The 23,384-nt window shown below is 37.2% G+C and overlaps 1 protein-coding gene across 7 annotated transcripts in view; it reads right to left on the bottom strand.

Annotated features, from left to right (window-relative positions):
- The window catches only part of TANC1 (tetratricopeptide repeat, ankyrin repeat and coiled-coil containing 1), a 102,983-nt gene that overhangs the window by 8,514 nt on the left and 71,085 nt on the right, over positions 1-23,384 (bottom strand). For all 7 annotated transcript variants that reach the window (XM_052792996.1, XM_052792992.1, XM_052792999.1 and 4 more), the window contains 15 exons: positions 22,299-22,424; positions 19,894-20,175; positions 18,844-18,995; positions 17,322-17,553; positions 15,925-16,091; positions 13,263-13,870; positions 11,769-11,877; positions 11,429-11,551; positions 10,307-10,543; positions 9,464-9,649; positions 7,411-7,489; positions 3,626-3,759; positions 2,971-3,094; positions 2,674-2,849; positions 67-199 (listed from right to left, as the gene is read on the bottom strand). In XM_052792996.1, the coding sequence (XP_052648956.1) occupies positions 67-199; positions 2,674-2,849; positions 2,971-3,094; positions 3,626-3,759; positions 7,411-7,489; positions 9,464-9,649; positions 10,307-10,543; positions 11,429-11,551; positions 11,769-11,877; positions 13,263-13,870; positions 15,925-16,091; positions 17,322-17,553; positions 18,844-18,995; positions 19,894-20,175; positions 22,299-22,424 (2,868 nt within the window). The remainder of the gene's footprint in view (positions 1-66; positions 200-2,673; positions 2,850-2,970; positions 3,095-3,625; positions 3,760-7,410; positions 7,490-9,463; positions 9,650-10,306; positions 10,544-11,428; positions 11,552-11,768; positions 11,878-13,262; positions 13,871-15,924; positions 16,092-17,321; positions 17,554-18,843; positions 18,996-19,893; positions 20,176-22,298; positions 22,425-23,384) is intronic.

The following is a 23,384-nucleotide window of genomic DNA, read 5'->3' as shown; positions in this document are numbered from 1 at the left end:
ATGACAGTAATTCTAGCAGAGCAGATATTCAGTTGTTTCTCTTGAGTGTAGGATAGTTTTACTGACCTAGTTTAGCTCCTTTTCTCAGTAGCATAACCACTACTGATGTATTACGACATCCGATAGCTCTGTCCAGTGGCCGCATGCCACTGTGGTCAACATGCTCAATCATTGCTCCTTTCTCTACCAAGTACTGCACCTGTGAAAAGAAACAAGACAAGCCTTGTAACATGATTTTTGGTAGGAAAGGCAGAACAGTGAAATATTTAAGCTACCATCTAATCTTCCTTGAAGTATACTGTGTATACACTCCAGAGTGTGCTAAAGCCATTTTAAATCCATTGAACTGAATCCATTGAAGACAACACGGCATGGGAATGCAATCGAACTGCACTGAAGAGCTGCCGTTAAGGTATTAAAAAAAACCAGCACCCAAATTCCTGGAAGTACCTGTGTCAGAAAAACACTAAGACCAAAACATTATGCTTGTTGCCTCCTTTGTTCATGTTCTGCATGCCAATATGCAGACACAGCAACTCAGGTGTAAAGGCAGTAAGCTCAGAAGAAAGCAGAGCAGCAGTGTAGGCCCTGTGCTTTCAGCTTCAAGTACACCCTAACGCAACAATGACAAGCATGAAGTGCAGTACCAGCATATGCTCCTAGTGTAGGACACAATGCTATACAAATACAATAAACAGAAAATACAGAGACTACTATTCTGTAATGTGAGATACTTAAAACATGCTAGTTAACAGTGTAAATATAAATTATGATGCTGAGAGGCCACTTGTTCTATACGAAGAATAATACATCTGTAATTTTATTCATTTCTTAACCATTTATTACAGCAGTCTAACACTGCAGTTTGACATAAATGCAGCAAATGTAAAAATGCAGCAAGGGCAAATAAAGTTTAAGAAAGCAAAATAAGTATGTCAGACACCATCAGCTTCCACCAAGCATTCACCAAGCATCCAGAGCAACAGAGTAATTCTCGTAATTGTCCATCAGCAATATTAATTAAAAGTGCAACATATAGGAAATGACAGCGATGGCAGGTTTGATGTAAGCAATAGTTCTTTCACATAACCATTGCTTGCCCAAATGCAACTGGCAGTAATCTAGTATGGAGAGAGGTATTAACAATCCTTCTCACTGACAGGAAAGCTGCAGGCCTGCTGAGTGATCTCTTAATTAGTATTATTGCACCTTTGTCTGTTGCCCTAGCAGAGAGACCAGGCTGTTCAGCCGTATGAACCGCTGATGTGGCCAGTCTACCAGGTGGACTGGCAGTCTGTTCTACTCCAGTGCAGCAACCTACAGTAAAAGTATGTACAGGAGTCTGGCTACCCCTCATTCCCAAGCAGGAAAGAAGTCCCTCTTCAGGTCCCCAGTGTTACCTAGAAACACCTGCAGTGGCAGGAATAGCTCTGTGATGTGACTTCTGAAACATGTTAAAGCCACTACAGAATCTAAGGGCTTGTTTACAATTTCAAGTTAATCCTGACTAAGGCTGAATGGGACTTAGAGTGCTACAGCAAGTAATACTGTATGGCAGCATTCTTATTCAAGAACTGCTGTTTTGAAACAGGACGTTGTATATACCAACTCTAGAAATAAAGATGCTACCGAGTTTAGGAGGCTGCATATGCTATTCTTTCTAGTTCCCTGGTGAACTCTTGGATCTGTTTATAGTGCATGCAGATTTGAGCATGCCCTACCATGCAGTTTGCAGAAACTGCATTCTTATCTGGTTAGGCTTCTGAATTGTGCTTAATTACTGAGTTTTGAAGCATGAGAACAAAAATGTACAATCACTTCAAAAATCTGTGATTTTCAAGATGTAAAGGATTCTAAATCATAGACTTTAAACTTATTTTATACTTTTGATCTCAGTTACTGGCATGGCCCATTTCAGATTCAGAAAAACTTCACCTAAAATGCCTTAAAATCTTGTATTGTAACATTTATTTTAGAGGAAGAAGGTAGAATGTGAGAAAGGTACAGGACTGAAAAAGGAACTTCAGTTGTCCTGTTTCTGAAATGATCTGTGGAACAAACCGGGAAAAACTGAATTTACACCTCAGGCCCTGTACTTCCACATATATAGACTGGACAGTAACACTAAGATGTGCTCAGTGCCATCTTCGCAAGACGAAAAGTGTACGGATTTCTAACAGTTCTCTCCCTGTCATGCAAAGCATGTAAGATACCCATCAAAGACAAGTAATGCAGCCTTATGATGGAAAAGCAAAATCTTCCTGCATTTCATCTGTTGTGGCAGTATTGTTCTTCTTCCTACATGTCTTACTTGGGGTCTCTGTTCCACTAAAGCACCCAACAGACCGGGACCCTGTCAGTTACCTCAGTGGGTTTGCAGAGGCTGAAAAGAGATATTTTCCTTTCACGTCCCACAGGCTTTTTTTTTTTGTAATTCCAGTTCATCCAACACAGAAATTGTAAATGCTACTTTTTATTGAGATTTAAAAACTCATGATGAAGTACAACAGCATGCTCTATCTATCACAACTACCTTGGTACTAAAACCTTATCTAGAAAATGCTTTTCTGAGCAAATACTTGCACTGCAGTCAAGATGCTAGCAGTGTAAGCATTGTTTTCTATTATGAAAATTCAATACATGCTTGGTTTTTCTGCTGTTAGTTCTACTTACAATATCAGCATCTCCGTAAAAAGCAGCCAGGTCTAGGGGTGTTCGTCCATTTTTGTCCGTCTGATCAGTTGTTGCACCTTTCTCAACTAAATACTGAACCACTTGCCTGTGGCCTTTTAGACATGCCCAGCTCAAAGCTGTCAGTCCTTCTTTGTCCAGAGATGAAATGGTTGCACCTGTAAAATGAAAATTAACTTCATTATGAAGATGTCCTGTTTAATAAGCAAAATTACCTAACTCACACAGATGCAGTCTCTGGAACAGCTGTGCAGCCTTGAATCACTATTTATTTTCTACCTTCAGAAAGCAGAAATTCCACAGTGCTCAAATGTCCTTCACAAGAAGCCACCATAAGTGGAGTTCGGCCTTGCTTGTCACTTAAATTCACATCAGACCCATGCTCCACTAGAAGTTTAGCAATCTGAAATACAAAATAGCGATTTAAAAATAAATTGGCAGATTTAGATTTTAGCCATAATAGCATGAACTTTTAAAGAAGAGGACTATGGTGTTATTTATAGCAATCATTGAGAAATCCTGCACAACTCAAGCCTTAACTGTTTGCAATTCAGGGCCTTCTCCTGACAGGAGTGACCAGCATGAGGAAGGCTCCAGACTCTAAGGTCCTCTCTCCATTAATACAGAAACAGTACAGAGGATCTGAAATTGCCTCTGTTCTTGGTCTCAGAAATAAAATATTTTAACTCCCATGTATTATTTTTCAGATATATTACAACTAAGGTTGTCGTGCAGCCAATGTACTTTAAAATCCTTTCTATCGCTTTCAGTAACTTAAAAAGTGAGCTTCTGAACACATCCCTTTGAAGCTGATGCAAATGTGTATTAGAAAATTTACACTAATTTATTACAGGACTGGGAGATGGGATGGGATGGGAGGAATCAAGGACCGCTTCCCAAAGGAATCCATTTAATTTGCAAATATGTGTCAGACCTGCCAGTGCCCCTGCCGTACTGCACAGAAAAGTGGAGGAATCCCCCTCCGATTAGCTCTCGTCACAACTGCTCCATGTTCAAGAAGTAATTCACAGACTTCCAGTTTTCCTCTTCCTGCAGCAGCTGTCAGGGCTAAAGAAAGCATTTTCATCAACATTATCTCTTAGCTGTTTTACCACGTCTTTTGACACATGCGCATTATGGGAATATTACTGAATCCCCAATTTTTTCAACTCAGCTGCTCCGTAAGATTTTCATAACTACTTTCAGACTCAAATGAATTAGTCAGAATCAGGTTAAGTCAATAAGCCACAGGCATTCTCTGGTAAATAAAAAGATGATTCTCAAAGATAACAACTGTATCATGTGCATGGCTTGTAGGTTGAAAGGAATCTTTATGAAAATTTTCAATAAACCCACCAGCCTGAGGCAGTTCTAGTTCCTTTTTCATTAATCATTTTCTTCATGACAAGAAAACTTCATCTCTTTCCATCAGGCCCTTCTCAAAAGGCGAAGATAATAACAGTTCTGGGATTCAACAAAGGGAGTGTAACTCAAGTTTCAGAAGTACCGCTTACTTGATCCCTAGCAGTGATGTATTGCCAAACATCAGATATTTAGATCTCTGCAGAAAGTCTGTATCTTGGACAACTTAGCTTCATTCTGCACTAGTTACAATTGCTTTCCCTGTTTTTCACGGTGAAAAACACAGTAGGTTATCAATCAATAGTTCTAATTCCTGTGTGTTTACCCTTGCTCTGGACTTCAAGGGATTCCTGTACATTTTTCAGTACACAAGAGGCATCGACCTTCTAGTTCACCTTAAAAATCTTTTTGAACTGAACAGTGTATGTTGTCAAGAGTGAGTGCTCTTGACCTCCATCTAAAACGCAGTAACCTTGCAACTTTTAAACAGGTAGCTACTACTATCAGAGGACACCTTCTCAGCCCTGGCTGAAAACACCAGAGTATTGCAATTGCATGCATGCCTACATGCGCTGGTGACGGAGCAGTCCAACACAATATAGTAGCAAATGTGTCCACATAGCACAATAATAAAACCATCGATACGATCTTTACTTTAGACATTCATAAGATACAAAGTACTGCACATCTATGTTCACAATATATGGCTTATGAGAAAGCAGGTAATTTCCACAGATCCAGCACTAATATTTTGTGACTCTACTCAGTACCATAACACTGAAGTGTTGCTGTAAGGCATTTGCACAACTTGCCACCTTCTCCTATAGCTTATTATACTCCTTGCTTTTCCCTGTGACACTCATTGAAGCTTGAAAATAAAATATTTTCCCCATCATTATTTTTTCCCCTCTTCCATTTCGCTCACATCAACTTACTGTGTGTTTTAAATGGAGCTTGAAATTAAAATGTTTTTTTTTGTTGTTTGTGTTGAAGCATCATCAGTAATGTTAACACTGTTTAGAAAAAGGGTTCATGTGCTAACTTCTGCAAGAATCAGCAAAAGGACTCGCCCCTCCATTTTCTAAATCCTAATACCATATATTTTCCAATAAGAAGTGTGTCAAATTGTGAATTTCTTGTTACTAATTTTTTAGCATTTTCAAACATGATGAAGTAGAATTTTTAAAAATTCCAATGGATGCTGAAAGTAAATGAAATTACAAACACTGCAGGAAGTAGTAATTTTTTTTTTTTTTAACAGCAATATCTAACCCATTCACTCTTCACTTACTGATACTTCACTATGTTACAATTACATCAACTGTTTAGATCTGAAAAACTGGAATGTAACTCCTACAGGTATCACCATTAAAGGCAAAACAAACTATCTTGTTCAAAAATGTCACATTTTTTATTCTGTCAGTACCAGCGTTTTAGCTCATGGTTTAACTAACATTACAGCAACAATATAACTCCCTATACCTTATCCAGGTATAAAATGACTAAACAATTCCTCCAGTCAGCTTAAACAACATCAGGATTAAACTCTGCTCAGGAATTCCAACTATTCCACTCAAAAGGATCACCTCTGATCTGCCCAATGGCACTCTGCAAAAGCTAAGAGCAGCCAAAATGATGCTATTTTCTATCACTTTTACTAGACAGTAAGCAATGCTCCGAATTAGCTAATCTGTATAGAACATATGAGGCTGGAAAAACATCTCAGAGATGTCTTTAACCTAAGATTGTCTTTTCCAACTAAGACATAGTAATGTGGATTTTGAAAAGGGTAAACTAAGGAAATTTAGAAAACAGGCTTAAAAGTCTCCCACGCCTATATCCTCTCATATCATGTGTTACGTGACTTTATCTGTTCCACTTTAATTTGCTATTTGACTTGCCTTGAACCTGTACTTTGTACAAACATGGCCTTCAGCTACATTAATGTGATAAAATACTGGGACCGGCAATGATGATCTTTAGCTGTCTTTCATTCTAAAAGACTCACAATATAAAATGCTACTGAAACAGCCTCCATAATGAGCAGAACCAACTTAGGATTCAAGTAGATAACAGCAATACAAATAAATGAACAGAAACAAGCTGTTCCCCAACATGTTACTAAATGAAAAGGAACGGTCTTTAAGGTTGTTCTATGCTGTTTCAAGGTGCAATGGATTTTCCCTTTTTGGAAACAGGCACTCACAAAACACACTTCTCACTCCATCTGCCTCATACTTCTAAGTTTTATCACTATCCAGTTCCATACCTTGATCTCATTTACAAAACAGACAGCAAAGAACCATGCAGTACAATGGAAATATAAGTTCACCCACACATGCAAAACTCCCAAGATTCCAGCAGCATGTAAGTTAGCATCCTTTCCACTTAAGTTTTTTATGTTCAATAATTGAAGAGTAATAAATATTTCATGTAATGCTAACCCTGGCTATCTCGACTCACTCTACATGTTTTTCTTGTCGCAAACTTACTACTCTGTATCTCAGAGAGCATAAAAGTGCCACAGGGAACTGCTTGTAGTTCTCTGGACTCAGACCTTCACCTCCATAACAAATTAGGACTGCAAAAGGAAGCACTTACTTAATGAATAGAGATTCCCAATACATTAGGCAAGAATTTCAATACAAACTGTTGACAACAAAATAATAAAGGAAAATTACTTTAGCAACAGATGTATGTTTTTTGGAATTCATTGGATTTGCAGCAAGAATTTTGTATATGCATAGGAATAAAGAACATTTGCTTCTCCGGTACGTGAAGAGGCTACTGATGATCATTAAAAGAGACTGTTTTCCCACCTGCTTGTGCAATCTCAACTGTTTAAATGAAATTGAGATGTTACTCATATGGTAAAACTGGAAAACTTTCAGCTGCAGGCTGCACAGTTTACAGTCTGTCTTTAAAAAAATTTTTGGCATTTCCCATACATACAAAGGCATGTCTTTTCAACCATTGCCTAATTAGAACAAATGAGGCAATTGCCTAGCATTTCCTGCAAATAAATGAGGTTAAAAAAAAAAAAAATTCTCAAACAGATAATCCTATGAAATTCTATACTGAAGCTTGAAGCACTATATTTCCACAGACATTTTCAATTTAATTAGGAAATCAGTAATTTACAGTAATTTTAATACAAAATAACTCTTCAATACATGAGATGAGTAGATTTAATAAGTTAAAAACTCTATACTTATAAACAGCATTTTATTATTAAAACTGGTATTCTCCTGTGACTTTTATCACAGAAAATTAAATTAAAAAAAAAAATCAAAATTAAAAACTCTTACTTCTTAAATGAGCAACTCTAATTAGGGAAAAATATGAGAAAGGAAATACCTGTTTCTCCCCACAAAGCATCAGTTTCATTGATGTCTATGTCATGGTCCTTTTCAATTGTCAAGATGTAACAAACCACCTGTCAAAAACAGCAGAGATAGAGTGAGTCACAAAAACCATCAGTTGTCACTTGCAAGATATAGCAACAGGTAAAAGATTTAAAACAAGTGAGAGTGCTTCTCTCTTAATGCATACGAATCAAAGAAAATTAATATTGCTCACAATCCATCAAAGCAAGTTCAGTGTGATTTTTAGTATGACTTGAAGACAACTGAATGTTATTGAAAGCAGTTTTTAAAAAAAGCCTAGTGCCCTTCTGTTGATTGGTTCAGGGTGTTTTACATCATTATAATTTAATAAGCTCCTGTGTGACCTATGTATACCAGAATAATCAAGACAAACAATGCCAAAAATAAAGCATCCCAGTTCAGTGAGGAAATTCCCTATTGTCTAAAACAAAGAGGAAAAAAGAGAGTATTTGCACACATCTTGTAAGAGGAAAAACATAGGAATCACTATTTTACATTGTTTATATCTTAGCTGTTTTTCAAAATTTCTTCACAGAATGGTTTAAATACATTGTTAAATGCTAATTTTTAAACTTAAGATGAGTTATAAATTAAGTTTTGCTCTGTTTTTGTTTTATTAAGGAAATCTATGTTTTGTAACCACCTACCAGTAAAAGATTATTAAATTAAAACCTCTGCTAATGGCTATTTTAAACAGATTTTCTAATGGGGGACACCGTCACTGAGACTGCAGCAAGCAGGTAAGGGAGTAGAACCACACTGAGGAAAGTTTTGGATGCTATGGGAAAAAGCAAAGGTAGGAAAGGAGAAAGTATATGGATTTTTCAGGCTGTATAAGAAGTGTTGTAAACAACGTATGGAAAATTCTAAAATTAAAAATGCTAGAATAAAATTTATTCAAAATTCATGAAACACACAGGTCTTCTTTCTAGCTAAGAAAAATAAAGCTTCTTATTGTCCTAAAAATAGAGAAAGATGGATGTTTTCAGGTAAGAGTAAGTATTTATGATTAATGTGATCTATTTTGCTGATACTCAGGAGTTGACTGCTTTCATTTAATCAGTGGATAGCAAACAAGAACTTTTATGAGTGAAGGAAATCTCCATTAATTCAAGTTAATGATAGTTCAGAATCCTCCAATTTATTTTGTGAGACAGTGATGGCTTATATATCGTATAATAAATTAATTGCACAGACATATGTTTGACTCATGTAAACAACCTCAAAGATCATATTCTTGATCTTATAGCAATTAAAAAATAGATTTAGAAGAAGTAAATATTGAAATGGTTTTATGGAAGAGATTTTAAGTTTCCACTTTTGGCACATCACTTGTAATACATAAACAGGAAATTCCATCAGCCTACTGTGATCTTTATTCAAGTATTTACTTACTGATTACTTTTGTATCAAGGTTAAGATTTATTTTCCCAATGAACAGAAGACATACTTGTATCACCTAAATATCTAAAGCATTTTGAGTATTTCTTATGTGTTTACTTTTAGTGTTCCTTTTACTGAGCAATACTGTAACACTGACAAACACTTCTTTTATCATATACATCCACACAACTTCAAATTTCTGTCTTAAGCGACATTAAGCTGAAGTAAGCTAAAGTGTGTAACTTGACACGTGCATCAGGTTAAAAAGTTAAGCATGTGCATGTATGCGCAATATAAAACTTGTTACAGTACAAAAAAAAGAAATTCAACCTGAAGTAGAAACATACTAGGGTGGATCACTGATACAGAATATCATCATTACCACTAGAGATTTAGGACAGCTTCCAGGAACAGAGAGGAAAAAGTAGGCAGAAAATTACATATAAACAAATCCTGAAGCAAATAATATTACTGGATAATTATCTACAGCATTTAAAACAGCTGCTAAGAATGCATACTACTTTAAATATCAGAAGTTTCAATATTTCTGCTTTCCAAATGTCTTTTAAAAATAGCTGCAAGCATTGTTGTACAATTCTCAAATTCAAACAGATTTTGAAATATTTGAACTGTCAACCTACCTGACAGTGTCCCATACTGGAAGCTGCTGTTAGAGCTTGTTGCAGTGCCTGGCTTTTTCTTAGTGAATTTTGTTCTTGGGAAGGAGTCATCCAAACAACATTAAGCAAGTATTGAAGGATATCACAATGCCCTCTCAATGCACTATGGACCAAAGCACACTGGCCTTTCTTGTCTACATAGTCAACCTGCATTGGGAAAAAAAAAAAATATTCAAAGTTAAAAAGTCTAGTGAAAGACCATGGAGAGGAGAAGCTCTTAAGCACTACAAGAGAGCAAATGTCACTCCTGTCTTCAAGAAGGGCAGGAAGGAAGATCTGGGGAATTACAGATCAAACAGCCTCACCTTAGTTGCTGCGAAGGGGATGGAAAAACTAATCCTGGAAAACATTTCTAAACACATGCAAGACAAGAAGGTGATCAGGAGTAGTCAGCATGGGTTTACCAAGGGGAAATCATGCTTAACCAACCTGAGAGCCTTCTGCAACAAGGTGACTGGCTTGGTGGATGAGGGGAGAGCTGCAGATGCTGTCCACCTCGACTTTAGTAAGGCTTCTGACACTGTCTCCCATAACATTGTCATGGACAAGCTGATGAAGTACAGGTTACGTAAGTGCACAGTGAGACGGACCCAAAACTGACTGAACAGATGGGCCAGAGTGTTGTGATCAGTGGCACATGGAAAATGCTTCATGGAAGCCTGTGTAGATGTTCTGGACTCCCCTGCGACCCCGCCCCAAGTTTATGTTTGTTAATTATATACTTATGTAATCAACAACAGTTTTTTTAGGCCTCTGCATGATTTTTTTGGCTGCAAACATTGCAATCTTTGTGCATCAGCTTACCTTTGCACCTTTTTTGCACAGCAGTGAAACTATGTTCATGTGACCTGCAGCAGCTGCATAACTAAGTGCTGTCATCCCATTTTCTGAAGTTCCATCAATAGCAGCTCCAAATTCTAGTAAAAGGGTGACCACTTCTTCATGTCCAAGGTGCGACTGAACACACAGCACTGGAGCATTATTTAGTACTTCAGTCCTATAATTCACATTTGCTCCTGCCAAGATCAGCAGCCGACTCACCTAAAATTTAATTTAAATAAAACAATTTTTTCCTCAGATTTGTCTGAATTTAGTAAGAGACTTTGACATCTTCATTCAGGTACTCATATGTGTTACTCCCTAATTCTGATGCAGATTTTATTGGCAGATGTCGACTTTATCGCATATGTAGCAATATGAAAGTTTAAAATCACCTGTTAGCACATAGATTATTGTACTACCGAACTGTGAACTCCCAACAGAACTCACCTCTCCCCTGAAACTCACTACTCTCTCAGCACAATTTCATCTGTGTAATTTGCTACTACTCTGCAGATTTACGTAACTGACTCCATTAATAGAGAGCCAGAGTGCATAAAAAGCAATCCCCAAAAATTATCAGCGTGTGTATGTGTGTGTGTACACACAAATTTCCGATCAAAAAGCTTAGCGGTTGGCTAAAATTGCAACTTGTCAACTTGGATTTCCCCATCCATAATCCAGGGATTCAAATAATAGTGCAAAGTTCTGGCATTTTACAGCCTTTCACTCTCACAGTATTTCCTCCTTTACAATTCCCTTAATACTTCCCCATACAAAAAAAACATGGCTGAAGTCTGCCCAGCAAATCAGGCGGTACATCTGGCCCCCTGAAAATGCATCCACGCGCTTATCTACGCTACAGAGTGTGGCTACATCAGAATCAGGGTGAAACCCTTCCTTCCATCAAAACTATCAAGAACTGAACTAGACTTTAGCAACAGCTTAAAAAAGTCCATGAAGACTTGTTATAAAGGAGTTCAGTTACAGATGCATAGTGCTGACTTTTTTTCTTCTCCAGGGTTACATTAATTTTGACATTCATCAACAGTTACAGCAACAGCGGCAGGTGAAGCACTGATTGTACATGAATGCTTATTTTCTTACCTTCACATTGGGCGTATAGATGTTTCTCAGAGAAGCAAGGGCTGCAGACAGTCCATCAGTACTATAACCAATCCACAAGGCTTGAAGATGACTGGAAGAAATCCCAGTCCTTTTACTGAGACCCTAACAGAAATGATATAACAGGAAATCTCTCTATAGGATTAGAAATACTATTTATATCTACATCTCATCAGTATAAAGAGAAGTAACAATACTGTTTGTTAGCACTACCAGGTATTTTGCATAAGCTTCTAAAAAATTATTAAAGCAACTCAGAGGAGAATCTGTAAGACGCATTCATATGAATAGATCATAAAACCTATTAAGCTGTAAGCTTTACCTTAAAAATGTGAGCTTTAAGTATATGATGACCAAGTTCCATAGTTTGTTGGCGGTTTAACTTTCCCTCTTGTCGAGAAAACATGAAAGCCAGCAGAGCATGTCCATTCCTAGTAAAAAGGATTAAGAGAGAACTGCTTTTATAAATATACTTTCCTAAGTATCCTAACACATCTGTATGCCTGTCACAATAGCTCAACTTTCTTTGTCACACTACTGAAACATACCATTACATCTAAACAAAATTCTTTCCGTAACAAAATAATGCAAAGAGAAGAAAGGTAAATTTCAAAGTTGAAACACACTCCTAATATTTCTCTACTGTCACCTCACAAGAGGCCCATGTCAGAACCAATGCAGCTTTGGACACCGATTTGCATACTGCTCCCTTTTTGTCTTGTTTCATCTCACAGCCAGAAACTGCAGGTACCTCAGATAAAACCCAATCCTTTTAGAAGATCTGAACCCTTTTGAAATTTGAGATAAAATGTGTATTTAGTAATTCTACATCTACATTAGTTGGTGTTCTAGGAAACAGTGGAAATGGCATAACCCTGAGAAAACAAGGTTATCATATACTGTACATTAATCAGACTGTATACTGGAACTGAACAATTAACCATACGCTAATTAGACTATTCATCTGGGGGATGAAGTTGCAGGGAGCTTCTCACCCCACCTTCAGAAATTTCTTAACAGAACTTTTCAAAAAAGGAAGCTTTAAGTAAGACTAGGCAACACTCCACCTTCTGTTACAGCACGCACCACGCATCAGGTATTCAATGGGCCCAGGGTGCAGCTAGCAACGTTGAAAAACGGTAGGGGCCAAACAGTCTGCAACCCTGTTAATTCCACCTGCTGAACTGTTTTTGTTGAATCCACTCAAAAGCACAGAGAAGTCCTGGGTTGGTGCTAATTTTAAACGTCAGCATTATTTATTCTTTCATAAAAACAAAAAAAGTAAAACCCTGAAGAATATGAAAAAAATGGAAGATGCAGACTACGAGAATATGCACGTACAATAACAGCTTATTGTCTCCAATTTAACTAATTCATGCTAAGTCAAAGAAGGTGAGATGGAACAAACTGAAACAACGCCATGAAGATATAATTATAGAACAAAATGTCTTAATATTTTTATGTTAAAAAGAGCCCAAATGATCTGTTCTTTCTATTCCTGCACTCTAAATAGACAAGGTGCTGCTGCACATAATTCTCAACAATTTTGCTATATTAATAACAACATAGTACTCATTTCTCCATGAAGGTACCAAAGTCAAATGCAGATCTGCAAATTCTACAAAGTCAATTATGCATTGTAACCTCTGATACTTCTGGTCAAGTCTACCTCTAAACATATATAAGTTTTTATTTTGGAAAAAATTAGGCATGCTTGTGTTTTAACATTACTCTTTCCTCTCATCAATTGTTGCAACCAATTATATAAAACATAATTGCAGTTATTTGAACATGATTTACTGCAGGTTTCATTTACCTTGGCTCACATAAGAAGTCAGTATTTTCACCGTCTGCTCTCCAAACAAGCCATTCCCTGAAGGAAGGATGGCAGAACATACGTGTTTTGTCACGTCTTTTTATCAGAAAACACGAAAGGGCTTCCATCCTTTGGCTGAAGTCTTCCCATTGCTGTTCACCATTTATTTGGCCTGCATTAATAGCTTGGAAAATCTGGTCATCTGTCATGGGATGTAGGGATGCCAGTGCCACATTTAATATTGGCAGGGCTCGCTCAAAAGCAGAGTTTGTCATGAACTTCATATTGCACTGAAGTAAGTACAGTTCTGATAGAGACACTGGAACAACCTTGTAGCTTGCACTTTTGATTACTAAGTGACCTTTTTGGAAAAGATCCAGAGTGAGTTTCAAATAGAGGTAAGATCCCAGGCTTCTCATGATCAGGTGATTACTCACTTTCCCAATAATAGCTGCATCAGCTTTTCCATTTAAAGATATGTTGTTTACAATTTCCTGGCTGTTATTAATTCTGTACTGAATATAAGCATTCAAGTCATCATGAATTTCTTTGTTGTCTGGAAAATTGTCCAGGGATATTGCGATAAAGGGCAGTGAACTTACTATTTCCTATGAGGGGAAGAGGGGGAAAAAACAGGAAAGGAAAAAAAAAAACAAAAAACAAACCACACAGGCATTACAGTATTCCAGCACTGAAAATTCAACAATGCATCTTTGCTATATTCCTCTTCTGTAATGAGTACCAGACAGATTAAAAATAAATTCAGTATCTCTGTGATGGCTTTGCAAATATTGTCCCCTGGTAACAGGTACAACAGTATTTCTACATTTCATCATTTTTCATAGGAAGGTCTCTAATATTTTACTGACCAAGCTCAGCACGGCAACTGAAGGGGCTAAGCTATAGAAATGATCACTTCAAAATTAAGGGAACAGAAAACAGTTACCAGAATTGGACCCTAAGACGGGCCAGGGGAAGGGGGCAAGTAGAAGGAATAAATCTACTAAGAGGGAGTGATTTATTAAGAAATATCGGAAATGACAAGAGAGAAAAGAATCTCCTCATTATTACATCTTCCTGTAACAATGTACCAGAAAGGTACCATCCACACATATACAGCCCCCCATTTAGTTTAAGGCAAGTAACGAGTATGGGACAAGTCGAGACACTTCAACAGGTTTACTTTAACACATTTTTATGTTTATGTAACACAGAACACATTTATGTTTATGTAAAGAAAGATCCAAAAGACCTAAAACTTCTTACACAGAGGCATATATCAGAAGGGTTTAACAAACATCTCAACACTTTCACAACACAAAAAGGAACTCTATTCCACTTTGAATGGATTTCAAAAAGCTGAACTTTCAGGAGGCTAGTAAGATGTTTTGATCACAGATGCACACTTCTCCAGAGAGAAAACCATCTCTGCTATAGAAATCCCTCATTAAAAATAAAATTTAGTTGAGAACTAAACTCTTGAGCCAGTTAAATGCTTAGAGTCCTAGTGGCAAGGTGGCAGATATGAAATAAACTCTCAGAAGGTCGTACTGAAGCACGCCTGCACCTTAACATTGTCAAAACAGACACAAAATCATGGAACAGTTTGGGCTGGAAGGGACCTTTAAAGGTCATCTAGTCCAACCACATCACACATCCAACTTCGCATCAGCACTGTCTTGCACCTTGTCAGCTTGGTGCACAGAGCAACTCTGGAGCCATCGGCCTACTTCTGTCCAGATATACTCTCAACTGCATTAGTGAACAGCTACCACAGAGCTGGACTCAGTCCTCCAAGTTTTCTTCAAGAATGAGGGATGCCTAGTCAAGCAGCAGTATAGGACTGATAGAGCTGTATCTCAAGCACTGTCAAAATACATAAAGGGCGCTATATCTCAGAGATATGGTAAAAGACTAAAACAGACACACCTTCTTTTTTAAACTGAAGTGAACTGAAGTCGACTGTCTTAAAACAGCCTGACTAGTGCTGGAAACAAACCCAGAACTTTGTTCAGAACATTACTGCCCAGCACAGAAAAACAGGAATTCTGTATGGCCTCACTTAAACACCCTCAGGATTTCTGCAAGTATCTGTTAGCTGCTTAGTTCTGACAAAATGCTTTAACCAGAAGTTTTGAGACTGGGTTTTTTCAGGGGCAGCAAACAGATGAAGACATGCAGAGATCAATGGTAATAAGGCCAGAAATCAATCTCATCAACATAGATAGTGGAATTGTGGCTTATCCCTTCCCAAAAAGTGAAAATCCAGAGCTTAATACCAGCAGAAATATACTCCAACAAGTAAACATTGAAGGAAAAATCACTATGGGCTTCTAATTACTTTTATTTTTATAAGCTTTCAATCATTCATTTATCTATTTCACTCTTGAAGGCCAAGGAAACATACTCTGATCTCACCACTTCTTGTATTAGCAATTCTACTAGCATACCCAGGAAAGTGATTCAAAACAAAAAAGGCCTCCAATATCATACTTGTGCACTGTAAATAAACATGCAACAACAAAGTAAGGAAGGAAAAAAACCCAAGAGACTTTACTTTGAATTCTTCTAAACCCAGCATTTTTCATAATAATGCAGCTGCACCGATATAAAAGATCACTTAGTCTTTGAGGGTAAGAAAAAAGTTAAAAGGTGTTTTTACCTGGAAGTTAGTTCTTACAGTCACAATGAGCTTCAGCCAGGGAGGAAACTTACAGATTACGTTTGTGATAAATGAAGAAAGTGTGTCACCATAATCAGGTTTATGAAATTCAGCATCATTTAAACCATCTATCAAAATTATGTAGTCTTCCTCAGGAATTTTCTGCTCTGAAGTATGAAAATAAAGAAGGAAAGGATTAATACAAATTCTCCTATCAAGTGATGTATTTTATCCCCAAATTTTGAACATCAATAAACAAACATATCTTTATGCACAGCAATACTCCTATGGCATTTAAGCATTACTTAGGAGATTAAAAACATTTGGAGATATAAAACAACATTGCCATAAAATGATAAAAAGTGGAAGCAATCACCTACAATAGTGTTTTTTACTGCACTATTAGTATGGATCTATTTCACAACTGATTTAAAAAAGAGTTAAAAGATTAAACAAGGCTGTTAACATAAGAGATGCATGGATATGGGAAGAAGGCATATGTAGGTTGTTTAAGCTATTAGTTAACGCTACTTTTAATTATTAGCTATTTACTTAAAACTTATCCTTTTTGGACTCACCTAACAAAAAAAGTTTACAATTTGCAAAATTCATAAAGGTATTGGTTTACACTTTCAGTTCTGAGGAGAAAAGGTTATTTTGCAACAGCTTGAGAAGCTACCAATATTCATTTTGAGCACTTGTTAAGGATGAAAATCTCAGGGGTAAATGTAAGATTTGCCAATGGATTTCACAGGAATTTTGTTGACTGTCAACAAAATTCAAGAACTGCAAACCAGTTTTCATAGGAACGACACATGGTCTGTTCACACATGGGCCAATCTCCTCCCTTGCCTTGCCATATATCAAGTACCTGCACAAGCTGGCATATACTGTGAAGCTAGATGTTTTCAAGGAGGATTTTGCTAGTTTTTTTTTTAAATACCAAAATCATGTTGTTACGTGCTTTTCTGGAAAATTACCATATCAATTTTAAAAGCAAGCAAAACCACACCCACTTTGAAGGTGTTTAGGCACAGAAAATTACAAAACAAAAAAGTGTGGCAAAACTCAAAAGCATCTGAAAACAAAATCCTGTAATGCAAATGTGCCAGCCTTAACTTCAAGCTACAAAGTTATCCTTGAGCTTTCTGGCAAAAAACCCCCTGTGAAGCTTCCATTATCTTTAGCAAGTTTCACAGAATTTTATTTTAAAACATGAAACAACTGTTCAAAACCTATTATTGTTACAAACAACTACCACAATTAAGGAATCCCTTTCTCTGGGAATGTTCTGCTTTATTTATTTCTCTTAGAGCATTAAAATACATATTCTTAGATTTTTTTCACTTTTTATGCAGTTTAGATTCAGTTTCCAAGTCACTTCCTGCTTAACCTACCTTTCCTGAGGTTTGAAAGTGGTTCCAACACTCCCCTTTTAAAAGCTGCTGCTGGATCTTGGACACAAGATCTCAGACTAAGCATGCTTTGTAAATGAGGCTCTTTTATTAGAAGATCTCTGTATGCTGTTAATTGATTTGAACGACAAAGTAAAGCTGCAATACTGTGCACGAATTCTGGGACAAGACACGTGTATGTGTTGTCAGCTTGACAATAGTGATAAGCAACGACCTGAAGAATTTAAAAAAAAAAAAAAAAAAAGAAGTGTTACCCCTTCAATATTTAAGTTGGTTACTAGTTAGTCCAATTATGATAAAGTGTTACTAAATTTCTCTTTCAACTACACAATATTTTTCAGTGTTAGAATAATTATCCAACTCCGCAACTGATCTCAGATGGCCTGTGTCAGAGACACAGAAAGGAAGACAATGAAATAGATTTTGACCTTGTAGGGCATGCAAAGAGGAAAAGAAATCAAAGTGTCAGATTCTGGCAGGAAAACATAATAATCTGAGTTCACGCCATTTGGATACAGTGGGTAAACAGCTAAGTAACCAAGTAGTACACGGAAAATAATGAGGCTCTAACTAAGCAACCTGTTAGCTATAATTTAATAACATTGTGTCACACACTGTAATGTCCCAAGGACTAATTTGATCATTATCAGGCAAAAGTAAATGACAGACAGCTGTTAAAGACATCCTCATATAGCAAATAGAGAAAGAGGACAACTGGCTTTATTCTGATTATTGCAAAAGGTATGTATTACTTAAAAATATAACATAGGGCGTATTTCATTGGGGGGCGGGGGGGGGGGGGGGATCAAACCACAAGGAAAACATGGTATTCACAGTAAATAAAAAGTTTTCACTTCAGTAGCTTTCGTAACATTTTTTCCAATACACATCACCTTAAAGACTGCAATAATAACCTCGTTTTCCTCACAACTATTTGCATGAAGTAAGCAGTTCAGACATTAATTATTTTTACTACTTAAGCAAAAAATAAAACACATCATAATAATCTAGTGCAAAAATAACTTTAATGGCTTACTTCAGACTCTCAGAGTATGGAAAATAGAAAGACTACATTCAGACTCAACCTGTATCATAAAATATAGATGGATTATACACAGATAAAACATTTTATCTTCTTTTTTTTTTCTCCAGAATTTTGCTTTTGGAAGGTACACTAAGCACCTACCTGTAGAGAACACACCAGCCCCTTTTGCAAGTAAAGGATCCCAACCTCCCATACACACATAAAATAGATGTGAAATTTTTAACGTAACTCCTTGTATGACCAAGCAGAATTCAAGTAACAACTTCAAAGGTAGAAACAGTAGGTAGCTGGTTTCACCAGTCATGAATCATACACATCTTTTAGAAGCGTCCAAGGTTACTGCCAGTTCTCCCACCACTGACTACTGGCATACCCAGGAGGTTTTGCAAAGCAGACTGTCTCCCCCAATGTTAGAGGTTTTCTAACATACTGAAAATCTATTAGTAAGTGAAAACTCACCTTTGAAGCAAGGCTTCTCACAGAATCACCTGTTTGATTTTGGTATTCAGGAGTACCAGGACAATTCAGAGTCTTCATTGTATTGGTACTACTTGTTGGAGGAGCAGACAGGGGTAACTGACTTAAGGGAATCTCCTGACAGGAGTCACCACCTATTTTTAAAAGGCAACAAATACAAAAGAGACCAAATTTGCTGATAGCAGATTGTTTTACAGCAAAACACCGCAGAATATCTTTACTGCTAGAGTGAACATTAAAACTGAACACTAGCATTAAAAGAAGGCTGCAACTAGTGTGATAAATATAGGCCATATTTGCAACTTCACAATTTTAAAACAATTCAACTGACTTTTTGAGGAAAACTATAGCATTACTGAAAGCAAAACCATGCCGATGTGAAGAGTTTCTTTACGAAAATTATATATGTGATGACACATTTAAACTAATAGTTATATGACTGAACTCTTGAAAAATATGAACAATTTATCATTATTATTAATACTATTATTATTTGAAGTGTCAGCAGGGGAAGTAGCAGTAATGACAGTCACACCATCCGTCCAGTTAACACAGGCACTGGATTGGTCAGGTGACAGAATCCTATGGATCCCAGCAGAAGACAGAATGGGTTTCTCCATAGCTTTACTCTTGCCTCTACTGAAATTCTATGGAAAACACCTGGTAGCAAAAAGCATGTGGTACACAGTGGGGAAGAAACATGTCACTTCTCTCTTTCCAAACTAACGGGAGAACAAGCTACTCCAGTCACACTACCAACAGAGTTTAGGGTACACACTGCCTGACAGAAGGAACAGATTCTACGTATTGTCTCCATTTCACTGTCTCTTTTCATGGGCTGAGCCCACGCTATATTATGTGGAAGGTATTTGTCAAAGCATACAATTTTAACAGTTTCGTTTCCTCACTGGAGGAAACAAGTATTTGGTGAGGAGTTGATGAGGCCCCACTACCCTAAGCCAAAAAAGCAAACAACATTCGACGCTTATTATCAGCACAATAACCAAACAATTACTCAGAAAAGGAACGTACTTTTGGGGGATGAATTAGGGCCATTTGAAGCTATTTGCCTCATGCGACTTCCATGGCAGCTGAGTGCCACCAGCCGTGAAATAATTGCAGTCTTCCCAAATCCCACATTTCCAGTAATGACTGCTCCTCTGTTCTCTGCTGGATCAGTATTCTTCAATCTTTCTTCAATCGCTTGAAACAGCCATTCTCTTCCAACAAACACTGAGTCTGTTGTTATACTTGGCACTTCAAACAATAGTGGCTTCAGCAAAATGTCTTGAGGCTTATAGGGGATGAAGCGAGCTGAGAAGAGGTGGCAGGGAGAAAAGTTTATTAGAAGAAACTCGACATGCAATAAAACAGCACTGTTCAGAAGATCATTTAATTCAGTGACCTTGTTAATAGCGTTCATTATCAGGCTGCTTAGAGCTAAAGACTGATTTGCTCAGTTCAAGTAGCCTCCGTAAATCCTACGTGAATTAAATTCTAGGAGAGAAGCTACAACTATGATTTGAGGATTTTTTACAATTGAATTTGAGTTAGTAAGTTGCAGAATCCAAAAGTTTTCTTAAAAATGCATTAATAATTCTATAAATGGGGAACTGCCAAACATTCGGTTTAGAGCGAACTACAATGCTGAGCATCTCAGTGTCAGGTCTTCAGATCTGTAAAGACATTTAGAGAGAAACAGAAAAAGGTACAGAGAATAAATAAATTTTTCTGTTTTAACACTCCCCATATTTTTAAAGTACTGTAAAAAAAAAAATTACTACCCTGTTTTTCTGTACTTTTGAAGCCACAAGAATAGAAATTACACAGCACAGCTGAAACTGTAGTCATGTTTGATTACTTTAATCTATACATTTGGCACACCTGACAAGACTTACAGAGAGAAGAGTAATTTGGGTTTGGTTGCATAAAATGCATTAAAATTTACAGAAATAATAATGTTCACTTATATAATGCTGAGGATTCATTAACCAAACCTAATGTTACACAAATGCTGTTTCAGCATTGATCTACGACTATGAAAAAACATAAATGAAAGAGAACAGCATAGCACCTATATATGATCTCAAGATCAGTTTTACCAGGAATTTGCTTAAATTGTTCTGCTTTTAGTTGTCATTGGTTGTGACGGATGCACTCAACTTCTCGACCAAACGAGTGGTAGTTTGGTTCAGGCTCCAAAGGAGGTAGAGGCCTGAGCTGTAACCAGGCCAAGAACTTCTCTATAGTTCCAGTCTGTTCTCTGGAAACCCACAAAGGAGCAGAGTGACACAGTGAGCATCAATGCATATGAGCTTGGAACACTGATCATTCGATTAATACACGAACAGCAGGTGGTTCCTCCAAGACTCATTCACCAAAGAACAAAGAAAGTTGTGGGTACAAGGAGTCTCATGCATACCTTTCCCATCGCATGCAATTTGACTACAAGCCAACCACTTTATCCCATAAATATGACAGCCGTAGCGAGCCTTCTTTGAGCTCTCCCTGCTAGGCAGTGTGGCTGCACAGCGGTGATCTCCCCTTGGGCTGGGATGCCCTCAAGGTTGCTCCTCGAGGCAGAGACCTCACACACTGCAAATCTTTTGCAAGTGACCGATATTGTGCATAACCTTGTGTTACAGTGCACTAATATTTTGTCTTGGTAGCTTTGAATCATTATATCCTTTGCGCAGTAAGTAATAGACCGAACCTTGCCATCAAACTTTGTTAAGTCGCACTTTTACAACATCCTATTTCAATAAAACCACTTTTGCTGATACCTTAAGACAGTGGTTCCTTAAGTTGTCTAAATCACCCATTTGTGACGTTGGTAAATTAACAGAGCCTGCAGATGACTACATTAGTTAAGAGGAGAAAACAAAAAATTGCGCACATCACTTGCATTTAACATAAACCTGCTATTTTCAGACTCAAAGACCAGAGATATTGAAGTATATATTAGCCATAAGTAAGTGTGATGCTATTAGATCAGTTTTCTTCCTAAAATAGAATTCTAGTGACAGCCTCTTGAAGATTTTAAATTCAGCATAGTATTTCTTAAATTGCAATACACTGTTACCTGAACATCACATGGTAAAATCTAGCAGTCAAGAAAATATTCAGAACAGTTCCTGAACACTGGTATTACACAACTTAAATTTGGAGATTCACATGATCTGCGCTGCACTGCCCATGCACACTTAGATAAACAATATACTGATTTCTTATTAAAAGCTATACATTCAATTTCTAAGCCACAACATTACGGAGGAAAAAGTGTAAGCAAACATCTTATTTTCAGACAAGTTGAGTGATCTGTCAGGAGCACTTTGTGGGATGGAGGCGTTTACAAGGATCACAGAACATCCATGTTACAAAACTACTGAAGAACTGTATGACTGTGTCAAGACAGATGCAGATGTAAATATGTATACCTTTACTTTCCTGCTGCACTCTTCCACCAGCAGTGTTGTGCCAAGGTAAGCGAATTGAAGTGCGTAAAGGAGTATTTCTTTGTCCATCCAAATAACTCAGATCTTCCAGTTTGGTTGAACTTGTTGCTATAGTATTAAAGGATTGAAGCTTATTTTTCTCTCAGCATAAGTTACAAAGAACATTATTATTTATTACAGTTCTTTCCTCAACATAGTAACCACAGACAAGTTTTTCTAGACAACGGCAGTGGTTGAAGTCATTCATGTTATAACATTTACAAAATGCTCTTCAATCAAGTTCACTAAAGATTCAGTTGGATTTTTTCCCCTTTCAGATGGCCTTCACGTCTGCCTTAACTTCCTCATGTGGTAAACAGTTCTCATGTTAATACAGTTTCCTTTTTTACTATGAGAACAACCATTTCAGTAAGGTCAGAGGTGTTAGGAACAGGATCAGATATTAGCAGCTAGTACACTATCTGTGAGGAAATATTTATATTCTTTGTGTATCGAATGCTACAGAATTCTGGATAACATTTTTTATTTTTCTTCAATCTTTAAACCAAAATGATAGCTATACAAAAGAAGAACTGAAAATTCAGAGAACATATTTGCCAAGTTATGTCAGGAATATATACTTCTTCACCAGAAATAAGCCAAATGAATATTCACATTAAAAAAGCAGTTTTCAAACTGGTATCAAATCCAAAATCTTCCATCTGTTGGAGGGACAACACAGCAAGACACAAACAATTCAGATTCCTGGAGTGTACTGACAACAACTTCCTGGCACAGGCGACTGAGAAGCCAAAAAGGAAAGATGGTCTGCTGGACCCGATACAAACAAGGAAGAACTTGTCATAGATGTGAAAGGTGAGGGCAATCTTGGCTGCAGTGACCATGAGATGGTGGAGTGAGTTCAGGATCCTGGTATCAGAGAGCAGAGCAAAAAGCAGGAGCACACCACCAGATTTCAGGAGCAGACACTGTAACCTCTTCAGAGTTCTGCTTGGAAGAATCCCATGGCATATAGTCCTGGAGAGAAGAGGGATCCAAAGATGCTGGTTGACACTCAAGGATAATGTC

This window comes from Harpia harpyja, chromosome 7 (genome assembly GCF_026419915.1).
Source record: "Harpia harpyja isolate bHarHar1 chromosome 7, bHarHar1 primary haplotype, whole genome shotgun sequence".
Taxonomy (NCBI): domain Eukaryota; kingdom Metazoa; phylum Chordata; class Aves; order Accipitriformes; family Accipitridae; genus Harpia; species Harpia harpyja.
The sequence above is the reverse complement of the archived record's forward strand: the minus strand, read 5'-3'. Positions and strand labels throughout refer to the sequence as shown.